Genomic DNA, 23,160 nt, shown 5'->3' with positions numbered 1-23,160 from the left:
AATCAAATACATTAATATCAAACAACTAAATTAAATACTTACAAAGGATTAAAGCAGAATATAAACACACACAGTGCATTTAAAATGGCTTATAAAATCTGATATTGCCAAAGTGACTTGCTGCATAGATTAATTCTGTATCAAAGCATTAAACTGTGATGTTGATTGCAACTTTAAAATACTCTAAATACGGTATATATAACATAAACGCTGAATGATTATGCTATATGCATGAATAATAATTCATCGGGCTTGTTGAGGAGAAGTATGCAATTAGAAAGCAATATAACGAACCTAAGGGTGCTCTGAAAACAGTAAGAATCAACCTATCAACCAGCCAAAACACCCTACACCATTGATACTAAAATGATACAACTACATAACAACCACCCAAAACACCCTAGCAACTACATAGCAATGACCCTTAACACCCCAGTGACCACTAGCAACCATGCAAAACACCCTAGCGAGCATCCAGAACCCCCTAGCATGGTGGTGAGTGGGGAAATGTCAAAGCGTTGAGGACGTGTCAGTGCACTGCAGCCCGGGCTGGAGGGTCACCATTTGAAGTGAATTATTCAGAAGCCCCTCAGAGACATACAACAAGAACTTCCTCTAAAATTCACTGATTGATTTTCTGACACACAGGATGATGGTGTGGTAGCAGGACGCTGAGAAGAAATAACCAAAGCGCTAGAACAAGAAGAAGAAGAAGTTAAACACTGGATTTTTACAGGCTTTTGACGCTAGGTTTATGCTCTCAGTACAGACATTTACTAGACTAGACAGTTTCAACAGATATTAGCAGAGGAGGTCTCACACTAGATCACAAGGAGAGGCTTCAGACTTCAACTTGAAGCTCCTCTGAAGGCAAGACATTCACAGTCCGGCCTCTGGTGGTTTCGACTGTCCTGTAAGAGTCTGAGGTGCGCACTCAGCCCGGTTTCGGCCTGCTGCTGCTGCCTGGAGCGCTGTGTGTGGGCGGAGGCTGAGAGACGACTAGAGATCCGCCTCGGGCACTATTTAGTGCAGTTTGAATGGATGAGTAGACATATTGCAGCTGAAGATGAAAACACACACACACACACACTACTGCACATGAGTGTTGCTGCGAGTTACACTGACGTCCGCCGGCGTCAATGTTTGATAGGGACTTCCATAAAATGCAACCATAAAGTCTCGTTAGCCGCAGGTCATCTATCCTAAATACATTTGAAACTTTCCGTCATGTACGTATAAATCTAAAGTAGAGTGATAAATATATTCAGCTGGAATCAGTTATACAGTACGATTTCAGAATAATACCATTATTGGTCATTAATGTTTATATTTACTTCGAAGCAACAGAGAAGATTTGATTAATTGAATATTCCCTAAAATTACCTTGATTAAGGGATTCCAGTAATACCCGTAGATCCCAGCAATATTGATGTCCATAATTCAGAGGTTTCCTGTAAAACTACTCCAAAAATGGATTTCACATGCACACGCTGACTTAATGTTTCTATATCTGAGAAAGGCACCATGCAATGCTTTTCAAATACAATGTTATTAACCTTGAGTTCAATCCAGTCGGCAGACTAGACGGTTTGTCTCTACTCGACTGCTTTAAGCTCAATGAGAAGCAAATTTAACAACATTTACAAGACATTGTTTAAGTAAATATGGAAGGAAACTGAATTAACAGAACGTTTAGGACTAGAAGCAGCAGAGCCTGTGATGAGCCGCTGACTTTGGTACAGGACGCGAGGATGTGGCAGGACCGAGAGCCGGAGATGCGTAAGGAAATGAGAAGCAGGAGTTTGATAACAGAGACAGACACTCAAAGACTGCTCACCATCCCATTACAGCCTGAGAATAGATGAAAATACACTTGTTAGAAGTTACTTAAGTAGAAAATATATGAAACATATTTTCAACCTATACAGTATATAAAAATATTACAATATATAATATTTAGTTTTCAGTAATAAATAATTAGAATTTTAAAGATGCTTATTTCAAAAACATTATTTTTTTTAAATAAAACTAAATTACATAATGATATTATATTATATTATATTATATTATATTATATTATATTATATTATATTATATTATATTATATTATATTATATTATATTATAAAATACACAATTACTGTTCAAAAGATTGGGGTCAGTAAGAAAGAATATATACTTTTATTCAGCAAGGATGCATTAAATTGATAAAAAGTGACAGTAAAGACAGTTATAATGTTGCAAAAGATTTCTATTTCAAATAATTGCTGTTCTTTCTATTTATCGGAGAATCCTGAAAAAAATTAAATTTATCACAGTTTCTAGATAAATATGAAGTAATGTTTTCTTGAGCAGAAAATCGTCATATTAGAATGGTTTCTGAGGGACCATGTGAAACTGAAGACTGCAGTAATGATGCTGAAAATTTTCTAATATTTTTTTCTTAATATTACAGTTTTTACTGTATTTTTGATCAAATAAATGTAGCCTGGATGAGCAGAAGAGAATAAAAAAATAATAATTATGGTAGTGTAAATGGTTATGTCTATTTGTATTGCTAAGCAGAACAAATTTGAAAACCTATGAAATACAACAGGCATAAAATTAAATATGAAAACCATTAAGATTTATAACTTTCCCTGCTGAAATGACCAAGGATGGTATGAATTTCTAAACTGTTTCTATACTGTTTTGATACAGAAATGGCTGGTGAACCAGAAAACATCATGTGTGAAGCTGTTCAGTGAACGTTTTTATGGTAAAGCAAAATAGCATTGCTAAGGCAATATTCACTGATCCCACGCTCACATTCTTACTTACAGTTGAGAAATGCATGTAGTGGTGTGACATCTGTCTCCAAATGAATCATGCAGACACAACTTAAACCCTGTGAAAACTGCTATTGTTCCACACAACACAAAGCCTCTAATTAAACCTGACTGATTCACTCAAAGTGCCTCCCTTCATCCACTGCACACATTTCCTTGTATATCCGTCCTGTGTTTTACTGCAGACATTTCTTTGTTTACTCACTTAAACCGTATTCTGAATCCGAGCTCCGGGATTCACCAACAGATTATGAGCTCAGAGACAGACAACTGTGTCACCTCTGTGTTGTTGGGTTGTGGCGAGCCTGTGATTATGTAGCGTGGACCGCAGAGCCACAGTGACAAACAAAACAGCTTTGTTTGAGCAGAAGGTCGGCCTGACCAACGCTGGCGGTTAATGCTGGATGAGTTGTGGTCAGCGGCAGCAGATGGGCGCTTTAGACAGTGCCTCAGAGCTCAGACCTCAAACACACAAAAACACTCACCAGCTTCTCCTGGTCCACCAGAAGCTCTCAAACAATAGTACATTATATATGTAGTATATATATATATATATATATATATATATATATATATATATATATTTGGTCTCTTCTGCTCAACCAAGGCTGCATTTATTTGATCAGAAATGCAATATGTAGACCAGACAAGTATGGCATGTTTGAAAGGGCTGCCAGAAGAAAGGATCTTCTTTCTAAAAAGAACATGGCAGAATAGCTTAGGTTTGCAAAAGTTGTGACTGAACAAACTTTAAAACTTCTAGAACAATGTCCTTTGAACAGATGAGACTGAACTGGACATGTTTGGCCATAATGCACAGGAGCATGTTTGGTGAAAACCTAAAGAGTGTTTCAGCACAAACACATCATACCAGAAGTCACACATGCTGGAGGAGGACTGATGATTTTGGGCTTGTCTTGTCAATGAGTCTACCATCAACTCCTCTGTATATCAAAGTATTCTAGAGTCAAATCTGAGGTCATCCATCTGACAGCTAAAGTTGGGCCAATGATCCCAAGCACTCCTGCAGATCGACAACAGAACGGCTGAAAAGAAAAGAATCAAGGGTTTGCAGCAGTCCAGCCAAAGTCCAGAGCTCATCCTGACTGAAATGCTGTGGCGAGAGCTGTGCACGAACAAATGCCCAAAAACTTCAATAAACTTGAGAAATGCTGTAAAGAAATAAATGCAAATGAATATGCAGGAGTTTGTTTTTGGATGAGAGCATTTTCCATTTTATTTCTTTTGTTCTTTTTTTTTTTTTACACTCTCAAACAATGTGACCCGAGACTCAACTAGTTTTTGCAGTTCTCCTGCTGTTATATTTGGCCACTCACTATCTTCCTCACCATGCTTTAAGACAATATAGACACATTTTCTTCCAGGCAGATTTGTAACATTTTCCATTGACTGTTATTTAATTTTTTTCATTGTGATGGATGATGGTGATGTTGTTTCCTCATATTTATGATCATGTGAAATAGGAAGGCATAGCTAAATAATTTAAGGTTTCTAGTCACCCTCAATTGCTAAAACATGTAAATATGAATGGGAATAAACGTTAGCGATATTTGACTCATAATAAGTTTTAGGGGTGTCAATAATTGTGGCAAATATGAATTTGAGAAAAAAAAAACAATCGATAATAATTGTTTTTAAATTATTATTTTCTTTTATTTACTTTATGTTCATTTCGAGTTTCTCTATGGTGTGTGTGTTGGATGGTAACCAGAACTCTTGTTAAGAAAGCCGTCCTCCACATCAAGGCCAAAAAGTTTGGTGTGGTCAGTCCAGCTTTTCTCCCTCTAGGAGCGTGAGAAAAAAAAAAAAAAAAACAAGTCATTAGTCACCTACAAAATCAATGAATAACTCAAAGTCCTGGGACCAAAGTCACTTTCAGTCCTCCTCCAGTAGCATTGCTCATCGCTCTCTCCTCCACTTAAACTATTATGCGGATGAGGGCCTCCCAAATTACCCAGAAAAACATTCCAGGAAACGGGATCGTCGCGTAAAAATCCACATATAAATAAATTAGCAATGGACACACAGAAAGCTCCTAAACGAGCAGTGAGGAACGTTGCAAATGGCAAAGTCATTAACCACATCGCAGAAGTATGGTGGAGGTCCACTTGGGGACGGATCCCATCGGGCTTGTGGTGCTTCGGATGGCCCATTATCAAAGTCTAGGAGGGTTTCTGTGGTGTGGCAGAGTGGCTCTGACCATGTGCTGCTCCATGCCAGTATCGACCATTATATTGGCAATTCCTGTTGTGGTCTCACTGCTTTGGGGCAGCAGTGATGGGACAGTGTGGCATGAAGTGGCCACAAGCATTGCGAATGACCGCAAGCTTCTGATACGTCGTTCACCATCACCGTCAGCGCTTAACTGCAGCTAATGTAATCAAATGGACTAGGCCAAATGTGACAGGTGACTTCTAATTAGAGTACACACTTTAATCAGACAGGACTGATATGAAGTTACTCAGAAACTTCTGTTGTTAGGCAACATATCTTCATCATGACAAATAAATGAATATACATTTTTCATGAATATACATTTAACTACCGTAATATACGTTTTCAGCATTTTCCTTAAAAAAAAAATTATACATAGATCTCCTTTGAGAAACACTGTTTTAGAAATGAGATACAAACAACGCAAACCTATTTTTAACGAGTATTTTCTCTGGTTTTGCAGTTCAAATTAATCAGATACGTTCACTTGAGAAGCTACACTGCATAAAATATTAGGACATAAAAGGACTTTAAAAGAAAGTGTCTATCTTGCAATGTTTTTTTATTTTTTTACTTGTTTAAGTTTAAATGTAAATTTAAGTAGATATAAAAGTAATTTAAGTAATAATTTTGTCACATGCTTTTGTCACTTTATTTTATTTCTATTTATTTTATATTCAGCTTTAATTTATTTTTATTTCAATTTTAATTTTAGTAATTTTAGTAACGTGGGTTGCCAAGGGGTCATTTCTCATTTTCATTTACATTTTTTCATGTAATAATACTTATTTCATTTAACGTTTTATAGTTATGTTTTAATAGTTTTAGTTTACAATAATTGCACTGCTGCAGTAAAAATATACATAGGTGATAGATACAATACAATATGTTAGAAGAGATAATATACTTTAAGTCTTACTTCTGCCACAGAATAAAAAAAAAAAGGTTGTGACTTCACCTTGCAATTGACTTTTTTTTCCTTTGAATTCTGACTTTATTTCTCATAATTGTTTTTTTTTTTGTTTTTCTTTAATTCGACCAGTGAATAAAAAAAAAATCAACTTTTTATCTAACAATTCTGACTTTTGTTAGATAAAAAGCTTCAACAATATACAGTGTTGCTTGAATAAATGTATCTTTCAGCAGCGGATTTTTGTTTAGCATGTCATCAATTCTGGAGAAGCATTCTGTTGGTAACAAAGGATATTTTAGCATGTAGAGAGTTGCAGTTTCCCTGAATGTTGCTTGTGATGCCTCGTGGCATTAGATCAGGGGAATGTGGGAAGTTGGTATGCCATCAGTGATTGCATCTGGCCTCACCACCAGACATCCACCAGCACATCAGAAACTCACCAACAGATGCTGCGACAGGAAAAGTGCTGACCACACTTAGGCAAAGACGCAGGTGGAGAGACAGGTTTAGAAAAAGAAAGAAATGTGGAGTTGGTACTACTTCCTCTCATGCGTTTAGCCTCGGGCTGCGCAAAGGCCGTTGCAGTTGTTCCTCGCTTCTGATGACAGCGAACAGTAGACTATTGTCTTTGCACATCCAGCCTAAACATCTCAGCAGTCAGACAGATCATTTGTGTCTATAAAACATCAGACAAACCGTTTGTCAAAGAGCGATTAGTGCTCTCAGTTACAGTCTTCAAAGAAACAAAGAGGCTCCTGTCAAGAGCCATGTTGCAATCAATGGCAACACCCTCCTATCCTCAGCCAGTCTATTCAAGCTTTATGAGACACTGATCAATATTTGTAAGCTGCTGCTGCCAGTTTCTGGCCCGGCGTCTCTACTGGATCATTGAAGAGTGTATCAGTGAACTGGCTGCGTGGATCTACAGCCTGACAGATTCTTTATTGACTGCTCTCATGAAGAAAAGGCCTTGTACTGACAAACCTACGACACAGCTCAGGTCACATGACCTAGAGTATTTCAGATTCAAACAGGGCATTCAGAGGGGAAAAAATGTAGGGTGGGGCTCAATTTTGTACTTCAGCAATGTTATTTACACAATTATATTAATACATTACATACACATATTTGAACTTTTATATGTAATATTAATTATTTATAACATTACATACAAAGTTTTTATTTTTAAAAGTTTTTAAAAATTATTATTATTATTATTATTATTATTATTTATTTTTTACAAATTAAATTATTACATTTTTATAAAAAAAAATTTAAAGAATGAAGAAGAGGTAGAGGCAAAGTCTTAACATTATAAAAGTTTACAAAGAATATATCTTTTTATTTCCTTTGATTGACGTTGATAATATACAATAAAACCTGTACAAGATGTTTTTGGTATTTACGCTGTATGATTCATCAGAACATATTTTTTCCATCTGGAAAAAAAAAAAAGTTTAATTTAATTAAAAATATTAAATTTAAGTAAAAAATGTAAGTATAAAATAAAAATAATAAAAAAAATTAAGTATATTAATATGTCCTGAACTCATTCCTTCCTCTCTTTCCCTGGTTTTGGGTCTATCCTGTAAAATTAAGACAGAAAGGCTGCAACACCCCACCCCCCAAAATTGAAAGTAAAATAAAAATAATCATTTTCACTGGTTTTAGATGGACAATGCTGTGCTAAAACCAGTATAAACGGTCTCAAATTGGCAAATTTCACAGAAAAGTGTCAAGGTTCCAATGGTCACCGGCTGATCCAGTTTAGCATGTATAGGCTTTTTTTTTTTTTTCTTAGCAAGAACGGAGATTGTAGAGAAATGAAAATAATAGGAAATGAAGAGGGTTTATTAGAGATCCTCTTCCTGTGCTGCGGATGTTGTGTGGAGCAGCGCAGAAAGCAGATCAAACGGGCCGGCGGGACTCTCAGATCCTGGGCCAGTTTGCCACATGGTCCAGGCTCCTTCAAGCCATGGGTGGAGTCCAGAAGTGGAGGGGGCGGGGCATCAGAAGCCAGTCTGTAATTCACTCCCATAGATTTCAGAGATTGTGAGGACAGATCGCACAGACAGTCTGCATTACTGTCTCAAGACTACTGGAAAGAAACAGCACAAAGGTCATTTATTTATTCTGCACAGAGATTGGATTAAATGGAGAACAAATGGAAAGTATCCTTGCTTCTCAGATGTTTCCTCCTGAGGAAAAAGACCCAACGATATCATTTGTGTCTCCTTTCATAAGAAATCTCAATAATGTCCCAAACTGTTCCAAAGCCTGCAATCAAAAGATTTCTCAGGTTTCAGAAAGATTTTTCTTTTCAGATTTTAAATCTCCTTCAAATATTTCTCATAATTTCTCCCAAGACAAAATTGTCGAACTTATGCTGTAATAATAATTAGTGGTATTTCGGCCGACATTTGGCATTTTTCAAGTATCGGCATTGGCCGATAAGTTTTCTGCTCACATTCTCCCTCTTCATTGTTTGCTGTCATCGTTTAACAGCTCTTCCTAATACAGATAGAAGTCTGTCTAGCAATCAGATAGAACGGTTAAACAAAGGAATTAATGTACTATACAAAAATACTGTGTACTTATTATAGTAATTACAATAACAATGTAATAACTAGGTACTAACCCTAAACCTACCCCTAAACCTAACCCTACCCCATGTAGTTACCTTGTATTACCAGAACTTTCTTAGATAAATACACTGTAAGTACACTATAAGTACATGTTAGTATTCGTACTGTAAAATAAAGTGCAACCAAATTACCTATCCAGTGAAAAGTAAAGGATTACTGCTCATTTTAAGGCAATTTAATTACAGTTACTTATAAAGTACTTGGGTTACATACAGTAAATAATTTCAACAGCTCTAAAATCAACATTGAATTTTAAATCTAAATTTACGTCTAAAGATAAAATTTAATTTGAGCATAAATTTAAACTTTGCAATATTCAAATATTCAAATGCAAATAATACTTTGGCAATGGGGTAAGAGAATCAGGGATAGATGGAAAAAGCTTATCAGTGTACAGCCACTTTTAACATACAAAAACTAATGAATACTACTGATATTAGAGTTCCTGTGTGTCTATTGTTCATCATATCATCATATTTGTAGTCATTTGTCTTTGTAGGCTCCTTTCCTATGTTCCTTATAGTACTTATGTCCATAAACACTGAAAAAGTTCATGCAAGTCAATTTCCACACGGCCGTGTTTAAGCATTAGCGCTAAACGGAGCGAGACAAGGTGGTATGACTATGGCTTTCTTCCTCGGCCAGACGGCGACCAGAGGAGAGTCTGTCCGGCTGTGTGCTGTATCACTGATGCTGTGACTAAACATAGACAACTGCTTTGCTGCTCGCTGCCTTCTCCTCTGACTAAGCATAGCTCACCATGTACACACACACACACGGGCGCCCGGACGACTGTGCTGGAAACAGGTGATCCTAACTGGGCCCAGGACACTAGCCAAGAGCCGCTGAGTCACACGAACATAATTACTGCAGCAGACGTGCATCGTAAAGTTCGCGGATGGCATTCTCGCAGCAGCACATACAGACTGCCTCATGTGTGCTTTAAAAGGAGACATGCAAGATGGAACTATTTGTGTGTTAAAGTGAGTCATCTTTCTGAAGAATTGATTTCAGTGGTCCAAGAGAAAGAGACAGACAGACAGATATTATATAAATAAATAAGTTTGAGGTGACCGCAGTCAGATACTGCACAGTATCAAGGAATCTAATGTACAGGCCAGAAAAGAGGAGGCAGAAATGTGAGAATATATGTAAATTAGTTCTGAATTGTAGAAATGTCCAAATGTCCAAAAACCATATAGAACCACATTGCGTGTCCAAAAGCCATATTAGTACCATGGTAACAATGGTACCTATCCCAAAACCATAGTAGCACCACATACAAAACAACCATATTACAGCTATCTGACCATCACTGTACAATGTATCACCCAGGGCCATGGCTAGGGCTTGCGCAGCCCCAGTGCAGGTTGTACCAGTGGGCCTTATTTGAAATAGTGTAAATAGCACAAATAAATGGAACATAGATGCAAATTAAACTATGTTTAATTTTTTTAAGGCGTTTAAGTTCAAAAACAGAATAATCAAATGTAAAATATCATTGCATAGTCATTCCTGTTTAAACTAAATCCAGATCAATTCTTGTTAAAACTACAAAGTAATTCAGTCAGGCGCAGTAAGTTATTTTCTGTCTTTAATTTTCTTGGTTTCCGCATCCATGGGCCCCTATAATTGTCACCGGTTTTCACCCCACTAGCGATAGTCCTGGTACCACTACAGGTTTTGTGAGGGCTTAATATTGCAACTGTGAAAATACTGAAAAACAGCTTCCTGTGAAGCTGATACTGCAGAGGAAGGAAGCTGCAGCTGTAAGGCCACCGTTAGGAACTCTCAGACTGTCTAACTGAAAGGGTCTTTGTGACATCTCATGACACACACACAGGCCCAATAACTGATGCTGCAAAGGATGTACCATCAGGAAGTCTCCCCCCATCCAATGACTGGCCTGTCAATCATTTAACAGAAAAAAGAGAAGCATGCATGCAAACCCCGTCGTTTCAGATTCAGTCTGAATGTTGCCATTTACATGAACTTTAACCAATGAAATTAGTTTTGTGGTCTTTTTTTATTTTGGAAATGACTAGCAATTTCCAAAGCTGAGACTTATGAAAGCTGGTCATCAACCGAAATTATTGCTTAGAGGTTTAATTTAAAAACAAGAGAATTATTGATTATAAATATGATTCACTCAGTACGTATCAATTTAAATCAAACTTAAATTCAAAATAACCTATCTGATCTATTATTTGTGTGTACATTAAATTAATTTTTTAATTCCATTTCAGTTTCTGAATTTGAATTTGAGGTAGCAAAGAGGATGCTTAATTGCTCTGCAGAATTAAATTGGAATGTTCCCACAGTTTTCACTAAATATATAATATATACTAATCACTTTATTTATTTATTTATTTAAATATTAGGACAAAATGTAATGTTTATGGAACTTTCTTAATTATTTTCTTTAATTTCTTAATAATTTCTTTCTTATCCTTATCCGTGTTTGTTCTTATTTATTAATAGTTATATACATTCTCATAACGTTAAAAGAAAACGTCATCGGAAACGTCATCGGAACAACATTCACAGAACGTCTTACTGATATAATTTAAGCATTAAAACATTCTGAGAACTTTAAGTTTGAATGAGCATTCTATTAACATTATTGGAAGAATGTTTGTTCATAACTTTGAGAGAACCTTGCCAGAACAATCTGAGAATGTTCCCTATTAGCTGGGTCTGTACGCAGTAGAAGTTGAGGCAATGACTAATGTAGTTCTGTTTGTACTGCAGGTATATTTCTACATGACTATCTTTGCCTGAATGAGATCTCTGGTTAGGGTACTTTGCATGTGGGTACGGAAGTGTGGCTAGCCAGGTAGCCACAGTCACCGCTGCGTTACCACAGATAGGCTTCTGTTATTGATTCCACACATTTACAAATGCTCAACAAAGAAACTTCAAGAACACACAAACCCAGTTGTAAACAGACCCAAACACACAAAGCATGCAGCCTTTCTAATGAAATGAACATTTACTTGATGTTAACAGTGCCATGAACAATAAAGTAAAAGCAACAATGCTACAAACTTAAGCACAGTTTTTACAGTAGTGCGACCCACTCAGGTGTTTACTGTTTTTTTTAGCAGTGTACAGTAGCACTTGTTTTTTGTCATTTCTCTGATCACAAATGCAGACATGGTTTTATGTTTACGCAGCGCGATATGCAACGCAACACGTAAAAAGACAGTATAAGTCATTATAATCAGTAATTTTGTTCCCACTGGTTTCAATAACTGCCTCGTTTGTAATGGGCTTTATTGTTTTTGTCCTATCCCGAATCACAACGCACATCAAAGGCAAATCAAAGCACACCTTCGCTTTTCGGAACGATGAGCCTTGTAAAAGCTGACAAGTTTCAGAAGGCAGGGCTAGAGGAGAAACAATAATGTATATTATGTGGAAAATAATGTGTTTTTGAAACTTAAACTGCATAAACACATTTCATTACACCAAATACACCAAATAATGTGCTTTTTAGCAACATCATATATCCCCATATTCAAAAATAATGAATGAATAAATGAGTTGTACTCTCAACCTGTTAATTTTAATCATTTTGATTTGAACATTAAAATAAATGATTATTAAAATGAATAAAATTATAAGTAAATACATTTTATTTTTGATCAATAAAGTTCAATCAAAACAATAAAAAAAAAAAATAAGCAGGTTCAGTAAAAGTTAACAAACAAATAAATATATAAATAACGTGTACTTTTTATTAGCAGCTTGTGTTGTTAAGTGTAGCTTGACTGTAGTTCAGCTACTTTCAATTACAAAAGATCGTAGCTTGTAGGTTGAAAGCAGCTTCATGAACACACGATATTAAACCCACATGATGAGGATATTTGCAGTTTAGAGTTGCACTAGGGTTTTGCACATATCCTGTGCACACGAAACAGACGGAGAGAGAGGGACGTGCTCCTCACGCACCTTGCAAAAGCCGCTTCTTCCTGTCAGAGCCTTGAATTGAGCCTTATTCCGCTTTCTCAAACGACATGCAGGGCTTTAGGTGTTAAAACAGAGACTCGGGCTCACAGCGATACAGTTATTTTCAACAACATGTCTCCCTCATAGCAAGAAGCTGTCGACTTACAGGAAAAGTGGGTGAGGGGAGGGCAATAGTGAAGGAGAACTGAAGAACTCAAGAGTTCCCGACCTCTTATCTGCACTAACAAAACCTCTCTGTGGTTTCTGTACATACACAACGAAGCTGAGGGCGCTGCTTTCTTTTCCCTTCACATGTGAGTTATGAAACATTGGGCCCACTCATACTATTTGATCTTCGTTTGGGCTCCAAAAGTGATTTTGATCATGAAATCTACGTTATGACAAAGGGAATGGCTGTGATTCAGTATGAAACTTGAGCAGATCGATGGCTGACCAATCAGCGGTTGATTTAATATGATGTGGTCAGCGAATCAATGTCTGCTCTCAAAATAATTATTGAAATGAAATGAAACTGGTGGGTGCGTTCACACCAAAACAAATGTTCTTGGAGAAATACACTTCAAACCACCAGAGTCAGACTTGTTTTTTTGTGTCGTTTTTACGTAAAAAATTACACAATATTTCTAGTACAATCTAGTACAGCAGTAAAACAAACTTAGCACTTTGTTGTGATAAATAGTAAAGTGTTTTAAGGCGCTAGCAAAAGGCAGTGTAAAGAAATACTCTTTGAGAGAAGCAGTCAATCAGCGGAAGCTAAAAACAAATTGTAAGTGTATTTATTTCTTGTCTCAGTGTTTAGCACAGTTGGTGTTGCTATACGAAACACTTGTTTCGTTTACTGTGTTTAGATGCGCTGAAGTTGCATTTGGTCTCGTAATGTATCGCATACCTTGTCCATGTCGTGCGATTGCTTAGCCCTTTGTTGTGAACAGTAAAGTGTCTTCAGCTGAATTCAATTTCCGTTTTGTCAAAAGGGAATAAAAAAGGTTTTGCGGCAGTCGTCGTGTCAAGACCGAAGCGTGTATACACCATTGACTCTACCGTGCAACTCCACCATGCAGGGACACCGGCAAAGGAATGCTTTTGACACCTTGCTTCACTTGTTTCAGTATTTATGAATTCTTACTATAACTCACAAACCACACATCACACACTATAGGAAGCACAATACTAAGAACACGTGCACTTTGCTTGTGTCTGGTAATACACGACTTTCTTTTTCTATCAGTTTCTGGAATTGTCAGTCTGCAGTAAACAAAGCAGATTTCATTGCATATATTACTGGTCATTCATGACTAAGGCAATGTCCACAAGTACACAGGTAATTTTTTTAACGTTTATAAATGTTTTTCCTTCTTCCATTTAAAAAAAATAATAATAATCTCCGTCCACATGAAAATGCAAAATCATGTTATGAAGCACTGTCAAGAGCATGCCAAGCCAACAGGTGGCAATATAATCTCAACCGTAAAGATATGTTGGCCAATCAGAAGCTGAAAAGTTTCCAGTAGGCAGAGATAACACCACATGCCCCGACTTCACAAGCCAAAATCTCTAGTTTCGCTGTCTACACAATAACACTGCAACAAGAGTTTCAAATTCAAAATCTTCACCCTGGCAATACATTTTTTTTTTTAATGTTCGGTTTCAGTGACCTGGTGCTGTGTGGACGAACGGCCAAACCGCATAGAAAAAGCTGCATTCGTGTGGACAGGGCCTAAACCTCATGGCCCTGACAGAGACATGGTTCAAACCAGAGGACACTGCTACTCCTGCAGCACTCTCTAATCATTTCTAATTTTTCCAAACTCCCCATCTGACTGGACTCAACTCTACCTTTCTTTCCATCCTGATGATCAGAGGATAGCTGCAAGAAATAGACATTTCTTGCTGGATGAAGACCATCACCTTCAACTCAACCTTGCCAAGTATGAACTTGTTCCATCAAACCCATCGTTTCATCACAATTTCAACATCCAGTAAAGCACATCAACTATAACTCCTTTAAAAACAGCCAGAAACCTTGGAGTTACGATTGAGGATCAGCTGACTTTCTCAGACCACATTGCTAAAATTGCCTGGTCATGCAGATTTGCTCTATTCAACATTAAGAAGATCAGGGCCTTTCATTTGGAACATGCTGCACAACTCTTTGTCCAAGCTCTTGTTCTGTCCAGGCTGGACTATTGCAATGATCTCTTGGCAGGTCTTCCAGCCACTTCTATCAAACCTTTACAATTAATCCAGAACGCAGTTGCAAGATAAATTTTTAATGAGCCGAAAAGAATGCATGTCACACCTCTGTTTATCAATTTGCACTGGCTACCAATAGCTGCTCGCATAAAATTCAAGGTATTGATGTTTGCCTACAAAACCACCACTGGCTCTGCACCCATTTACCTAAATGCATTAGTTCAGACTTATGTGCTCTCTAGAAGTTTGCGTTCTGCAAGTGAACGTTGCTTTATTCTGTCATCTCAAAGAAGCACAAAATCACTTTCACAGACTTTTAAATTAAATGTTCCCTCCTGGTGAAATTACCTCCACAACTCAATCTGAGCCATCTTCAAGAATCTCTTCCACCTTTATTTGACCCTCTAACTTGAAAACGTTGTATTCTAATTATATTCTTAAAAAAGCATGCTCCTTTTAGACTTGCACTGTATTTATTTACTAAAAGCTTGTTTTCTTAAAAAAAAAGAAAAGAAACCAGCACTAGCTTCTCTAATCTCTTTGTATTCTAACTATTTGTTTTCTTTTTTATTTATCATAAAATTAGAAAAGGCAAAAAGGGCCTCTAACACTAGCTTGCTCTATTATTTTCCTATTCTATCTTTTTTTTCTATTTTTTATTTATTTATTATATGATTCAAAAAATCTTCTTACGTGTACTGTGTTTAAGCTCACTGAGACTTGTTATAGCACTTGCATATCATTGCTCTTTTGTTGATTTTGATTGCTTCCATTGTCCTCATTTGTAAGTTGCTTTGGATAAAAGTGTCTGCTAAATGACTAAATGTAAATTCTACTAAAATAACAATGATAGACTGGTAGATGTATTGTCTAATATTAAGGAAAATATCTGTAATGAAGTTAGTAAATATGACAACAGTGTCATTGTTCAGATCAAGTGAAGTCAGTTTAGAGCTGGTTCAGTTCAAAGTTCAAATCAACAACTGTGATTTTCATAATTGCTTTTTTTTTTTTTTACTATATTCACAATTTCTCAACAGCATTTCCCAGAGACGTTTGATAGATTTTTGGTTGTGTTAACAATTTCAAACGCCTGTCTCAAACATGACCACAAGCTTCAAGCCTGTTTTGACCATCGACTCAGTCCGTCCACAGGTTTTAGCCATCTTTATCTCCTTTCCTGGAGCTGTGCATTGGTGACGCCACTCAATACATTCCCATCGTGGTTCTGTCCGACGCTGGGCTCAATAGCGACCAGCCTGCCTGCCTGTCTACCAGACACTGGGCTCAATATTACCAGGGCCAAACTCTCCCAGCAGCTGCTCCATGTAAAGAGAGCATGGTCAGAAAATCCATTTCAGCACAGCGACACACCGGGGGGACGGAAACTCAATATAAGCCAAGTGAGAGACGACTCCTCACGCATGATGCTCTGATATTGAGACATCAGCATTTCATATCAGAACAGGGCTCTTTAACACATATCAGATATTATAGAGTCAGAACACCCCCATCCCCCCCCCCAAAAAAAATGCATAAAAATATTTAAAAGGCTTAACATTCCTCATTTATGTTTAGTTTAAGTTGAGTATTAAATAAATTAAATTAAATCAATGAAAATATATCAATAACAGGGCTCTTCAAAACGTATCAAATATATAAAGGCTATTTTCCAAGGAAACATTTCTGTTCAGTTTAAGTTGAAGTACTAAATCTATAAATTATTAATTACATTTTCGGTATTTTTTCTTTTTCTGAATAAAAATACATAGACAACAAAATCACACAAAAAAAAAAAAAAAAAAAAAAAAAAAAATTGGTATGCACAGTGGTTTTTCAAGCCGGATACACATACGTAAGATGACGAACATGGCGTGTGTTTATTGCATAAAAAAAAAAAAAAATGTATGTTTTTCGACAGCCCTAATAAATATGTAAGCAATAAGTTACGAGAGGCCGTGACCAATCAGAATCGAGGAATGAAACATACCGTTTTATAAATGGACATATTTCTAAATAAATAAACAAATAAATATTTTGATTACCATGATTTATTTCTGATAATTTCTCAAACATGACAAAAACCTATTATTGCAGAGGTAAATTATGAGTTTAGTTTGGGTTGCTTTGCGTGTAAAACAGTTAATTTACTACAGGTGACCACATTCTCACAACTCTGATACAGCCATCGCTCCCATCCACACCTTCTGCTAAACTCTTGAGATTCATCCCAGTGACCAAAGGGACACAGGGGAGTGGGGACAGGAATTTATGACCCCATCCTAGTCCCTCTCTGAATCTGCATGGACCAGGCAAAGCGACTTCCTTCGCCTGTGGATGTAGATAACCAGAATCAACGGTGGCTAGGCAGGAGGCCTAGGCTGCAGGTCCACAGGACAGTGACCAGCCTCAAGAACAGCCTCGACAACACCATAAATCTATCTCTGTCGACACTCTGACCCACAGGAGGACAAAAGCAACCTTGTAAAACCTTCAGCTACAGTGAAACACTCAAGAGATATATGGAAAGAAACGATGCCCAGTGTGACATGGCATGGAGCACGATCAGGAGAAGGAAACAGGAAACAAGGGTGAAATTGGGGTGAAAGTGGCTTCATTTGAAGATAAGAAGTGGAAAAATACTTCTTCATCATCCTTCATAGATGTGTCACAGTCTACTAAAGTTAACCATACGAACCCCATAGAGTTATAGAGAAAGATGGCACAAGTTTCATAAGTCATGCACTACTAGGTTATATCAAGCTGCATCAATCTATAATCTACAGTATACTCCATTAAAGTAGAAATGCATTGTCTATCAAAGGAAGACCTAAACAAACTTTAATTCAAATGCAATAACTTGCTCTGCCTCTAAAAAAAACTTTTCTTTTCTGTTGACGTCACCAGAAAGAAAATTGTAAACAAAACGAGAGTAAATTTTATGAAGAATATATAGTTTAATTTTATAATGTTGGTTTGATAAAGTTGAACATGGTTTCAAAGTATATCCAAATAACTAAAAAAGTACTAAATAAAAGTAGTGATTCTACTACTAACCTCAAGTAAAGGTATAATATTACAAAAGCACAAGTTTTTTAGTTTTTTAGTTTTTTTTTTTAAAGTAAAAAGTAAGTTTTACATACTTTTACAACCTGGAGAAAATGAGACTATTCAAACAAAATCTACTAAATTAGTATCTTTTTTCTAATTTTGGGGAAGTGTGATTTATTTCAAAGAATTTCAAAGAATTAGTTCGTCTCAAATAAATAGTTAAAATAAGCAAATAAAAAAAAAAAAACATCAAAGCAAACTTCCCTTATATATGAAAACAAAACCTGACTTGAAAATTAATACAAAAAAGGAACTCTCCATGAGAACTGTAAGCACAAGTGTGAATAGTGATTCCGATAGAGAGGTTGTGTGTGTGTGTACTAGATTTACACACAAACCATCTGATAAACCGTTCCCACAGATAGATAGAGGGTAATCCTCACACATGACTGTCAGTTAGTGTGCTGCTAGTAAAGAGGAGAAATGTGACTAGACAAGACCAGAAAGACCTAAAATGTGCATGTGCACATATGTTAAAACTTCAACTTTGCATATGCATAGTTTTTCCTTGATAAAAGGAAATGCAAATGAGCTGTATGCAACCAACATTCTCATTTGATATGTATATGCAAATGTGCATCAGCCAACACGATTGTCGATTCACTTGCACAAAAACATGCTTACAATGTGACAATGTTCAGACAGCCTGTCCAGTTGAGATAATCAGGGAAACATACTTGTGAGGCAGGCTATGTACTGTGCATCATCATAAATGAGATGTTTATATAATGTTTAACAGCTATTAGTGGGCAGAGCTGCTTTATGTTGAGTATGATGAGTAGTCGACTGCCAATGTTATTGTAGGGAAAATACTAAACTACAGTGCTGGATATGTCCAAAATAAGTGAAGATGAGAAAGAACTTGTTATTAAGAGGTGAAAAGTGGAGATTAAATGTTTAGTTGCCAATCAACAGTGCGATTTTCCACATTCTATAGGGTCAATCAAATTATAAATAAAAATAGAAATGGATCCTCGGAAGTGAATGGATGCTGTTGGAATGAGAGTCCAAAAAGCTGATAAAAACATCACAATAAGCCACAAGCACTCCAGTCCATCAATTAATGTCTTGTGTAGCCAAAAGCTGTGTGTTTGTAAGAAACAAACCCATCAATAAAATACTTTTAGCTTCAAACTGTTGCCCCCAACTGAAATATGAGTGCATAATCAATTATCTTCTGAATCAGGAGAGAAATATGCACAGATCAAGCACTGTTAACAAGGCAAAACAGCTCTAAATAAATATGTGGGTGGATTTTGATGTGAGAGGACAACAAGGGATGGACTTTTTTGACTGGAGGAAGCTTTATTTTGGATTATGGACTTGTATTTTTTGGTCAGAAGTAACGATTTGAAGTTAAACTGTTCATGATGGATTTGTTTCTTACAAACACACAACCTTTCACTTCACAAAACATGAATTGATGAACTGGAATCGATGTTTGGGGTAAACTTATCCTTACAAAATGGGCTAAAACATCATGGCATCACATTTTAAAACAATGTACGCATTGAGCTGCACACACAGACACTTTCAGTTCAGTAACCCTACATCATCAGTAGAATAAAGGTTGTTTTTTAAGTTTCTTGTCGCCTTTGCCTCGTCTTCAAGATGTTACATCGAGGCTGTTCACATGTGCTCAAGAACAAACATGCATCGGGTGCGACTGATAAACTTCCTGTGTTAACTGAAAGCACCCGCATACATGTAGATGTGTATGAGAAAGAGATAGTCAGGAAACTGAAATGCGACTTTTTCAAGAAGCAACTGTGAAAAAAGCAAGCAGACCTCATAACCTTGTTAACATCACCTTTAGAAATGATCTCACGGCAGGAGCCGCAATAAAATGCATGTTTAAAACAGAAGTGACTTATAAAGAGTCAATCTGCTCAGCAGAATATTTCTGTGTGATGATCCACTCACACCAGCTAAATGAGTCAGTTTAACCATTACAGGGTAATTTCCATTCACCCTTAATTCACAGTCATTTCAGTTTGAGGGGGAAAAAAACTAAAGCATTACCTTTGGGCCTCAGCTGGGAACTCACACACCGACAGGCATTAAAATCAGCACTTCAGAAACTACAGAGACTTTAATAGGGAGGGAAAGTCCAGGACTGTAAGGACATGCCACTGCTGCCTAAAAAAGAAGCTGTCTCTCTCTCTCTCATAAAAATAATAATAAAAAAACAGAACTGAGATTTAGCTCAAGATTTGACTTCTTCCTCATATGATGAAGAAGACTTTCATTTGTTAGCACAAATAATTTTATAATGCTATTATTTTTAGTTCATTTTTCAAAAAAAAAAAATAATGCAATGCCTTGAGCGCTTACAGAACTTACAGTTAGTCAGTTTCTCACAGAACGAAGAAGCTTTAAGTTGTTAACAGTAATCATTTTATTACAGTTAGGGCTTGCATAGACTAGACCAAAGAGTTTGCAAGTACGACATTAATTTTCGGATTACAAAATTGCGTGTAGCTGTTACTTTCTATGACCTTATCTATGTTGAATGTAAAATTAAAATATGTAATGTAAGTTAATAATTAGGGGTGTGCCTGAAGCCAAATTCCTTATTCGGAATGGCACGGATAATGGCTTCAAAAATGAATAGCAGACAAATAAATTCAGAATAATTCTGCCTGTTTACTGTAAGAATGTGAGTATGAAGCTGACACAGTCTGGAGTTTTTTAGATTACAGTTGAGTCAGGGGATCAGTGCAATATTATACACAGACCTCTAAAGTCACGAGTGTAAAGTGAATGAATGTAAACTTTATGAGTGAAAAGAGCGCAAATCAAACACAACGTTGCTGTTGTCTCTCCGTACATCTCTCAGAAATCAGAGCTTTGCAAGAGTAATATCACCTATAATAATACATCATACACCTTCTATTATTTGTATATGTTTAAAAGGCAATGCTTTAAACCTTAGGCTACGATATGATATGAATGAATGGAATAAGCACAGCGCGCTCACCAATCAAACAGCCGCACTTCGCGTCTCAGTCTCTCAAAAACCAGACCAGTTCTCTCTCAAGAGTAGGCTATTAATCAGCTTCGATACGGATACATTTTCTACTTGTCCTACATGTTTGCATCTTTATCTTTTGCTGGTTTGCGCGGCACACACACATTTGTTTAGTAAAGTTCACCAAACATTTAGACTCGCTTAAGCGTTCTGCGTAATGAAAATGTGCGCATTGAATTGATTCAGTTGTGTTCAAATGTAACAAAAGTAAACGTTTGTCATGACATCTCTCTGCAGGCATGATAAATATTATTTTAGAAATGAATAATTATTTTAGTTTACCATTACAAGAGAGTATTCCTTCAGAACATTCAGTTAGGATTGAACTTGATTAAAGAAAGGCTCAAATTCTTCAGCAAAAATCATTTTTAATACAGCATCATACAACAAGTTTCTCAAGAAATCAGTAAAACAGCCAATGCATACTTACATAAGGCATGTTCTACTGAATCACTACATCGATTCAAATGTTGACCTGCCCATTTTCCTACACAAACGCATTTCAAAGTCAACTCACCACTGAAGTTACATAACTCAATGCCGAAGAACATCTTACCAGACCTCAAACTATTGAGGGTTCATCATTCATTTTGACTTAAGTGATTACAGTGATGATATTCTAAAAAAAATTGCAACAGCACTGCTGATAGTTACACACTGCAAGACCCGCCATAAAAAAACAACAAACTAACTCTAAAACTCAAGGTCTGCCACAATGCAAGAACCAAAAAGTTTTCAAACTCATACTATATGCATTAAAACTCTAATGCAGGTTCCTTTCTCTAGCTTTTTTAATAAGCATACATCCAAAAAGACATTCAGTATATGATAATATGCAAGTTAAGCAAGTGGTTAGTCTCACAGTGCAACAAACCAACTATAAAACCCAAAGTTTGGCCCAGTACAATAATTGGAAAAATAGTAATGCAGCTCTCTTTCTGTAGTTGTGTTGATAAGGAAACATCCAAAAAGACAAGCAGGAGTCCACCATGCATTGGCTGGTTGAATGAGGTTAAACAGTGAAGTACTCACTAACCCACAGACCTGTGGTTTTCAGATTCAGCCACAAGATTTCAGTACTCCACTGACACTGCAAACCAGCACTTCGGTGTCGTCACTTTGCTCAAACGTTGCATCGATGCGCGTTGAATTGAGATAAGAGCTTGGCTGCAAATCGTAGAAAATTGCCGCGGATACTCACCCCTGGAGAAGCAAGACTGGTAGGACGGGAAACTTTCGAAGATGCTGTTCGAGGCCATTGTGGTCGGCTGCTGCTTCTCCTCTTCGTCCGAATCCAATGCTTCTAACTTGATCTGCTCCCGAATTTTGAAGGGCTCCCGGCTTTGCCCTGCAAAGGGGAAAAATACACCCATGATGACATGCTAGAGGTTAAGCTCAAACGCCCTCCACGTTCCACCCCCTAAAACGGACCCCAAACACACCCTGAAACCCATGGTCGCCTTGCACCGGTCCAGCCAGGCGGTTCTGTCCTTGGATTCTGTGCATGGTTCACAGACACGGGAGATTGTGATCGGCAGTCAGCCTGTGGTTGACTGATGCTTACCCTTGTGCAAAAGAGCCAGAGCGCAAACTAGTCGCTGTGGTTTTTTTCGGGCGATTTGGCTGATTCACACGCTGACATCAACACGTATTCTCCCTCCCCCTCTCACTCTTGAGTCCCTCGTCTATCTTTATCTCGCTGTTTTCTAGTGCCTAGAGAGCCGTGACCGGTGGCAGACTTGGTTTGTGGTTGTGGCGGCCCACAGAAAGCTTCTCCCTTAGTCTGACAACAAGTTTAACCGTTCCCTACAAGTGGGGGAAAAAAAGCATCCAAGCACCATTGGGCTGTTTAGGTCACATGTTCTAGCTAATTTAATTCTGGGGGGTTTTTTGCACAGGTTTTGTTCTGCATTATCTGGCATTCGGGCCAGTCTATCAAACCTCCACCTGTCCACATTTGCTTGAAAAGGAGGAAATAGATGTGGTCTGTTTCAATTGTAAGAGTGTGTGAGTGGAACAGAGGGGGGTTGAAAGTGAGTAGGTGAGAACACAGCAGCGTTTAGCGTCGATGCATGTGTGTGTGTCAAAGTTTGTGTACTAGAGTGAAGCAAGTCATGCTGCATAAGTTAAAGTATGCAAATCTGTCTCCAACAGAGGATACAATTAGTCCTGTGTCTCAGACGCCATAAAGGCGCTGCAGATCGACAAAATTTACATGGTGCCTTTTGTATCT

General features: G+C 37.2%; 1 protein-coding gene across 4 annotated transcripts in view; it reads right to left on the bottom strand.

Annotated features, from left to right (window-relative positions):
• The window catches only part of LOC128013330 (runt-related transcription factor 1), a 51,012-nt gene extending 28,259 nt beyond the window's left edge, over nucleotides 1-22,753 (bottom strand). Inside the window, exons 1-2 of one of the 4 annotated variants that reach the window (XM_052596678.1) lie at nucleotides 22,370-22,753; nucleotides 22,129-22,275 (exon numbers count right to left, since the gene is read on the bottom strand). In XM_052596678.1, the coding sequence (XP_052452638.1) occupies nucleotides 22,129-22,275; nucleotides 22,370-22,433 (211 nt within the window). In that variant the 5' untranslated portion in view covers nucleotides 22,434-22,753. The remainder of the gene's footprint in view (nucleotides 1-22,128; nucleotides 22,276-22,369) is intronic. The other 3 variants (XM_052596449.1, XM_052596281.1, XM_052596367.1) reach the window with 3 other exon arrangements.
• Between the last annotated feature and the right edge of the window lie 407 nt (nucleotides 22,754-23,160).

This window comes from Carassius gibelio, chromosome A1 (assembly GCF_023724105.1).
Source record: "Carassius gibelio isolate Cgi1373 ecotype wild population from Czech Republic chromosome A1, carGib1.2-hapl.c, whole genome shotgun sequence".
Lineage (NCBI taxonomy): Eukaryota > Metazoa > Chordata > Actinopteri > Cypriniformes > Cyprinidae > Carassius > Carassius gibelio.
This window is presented reverse-complemented; position numbering and strand designations above follow the sequence as displayed.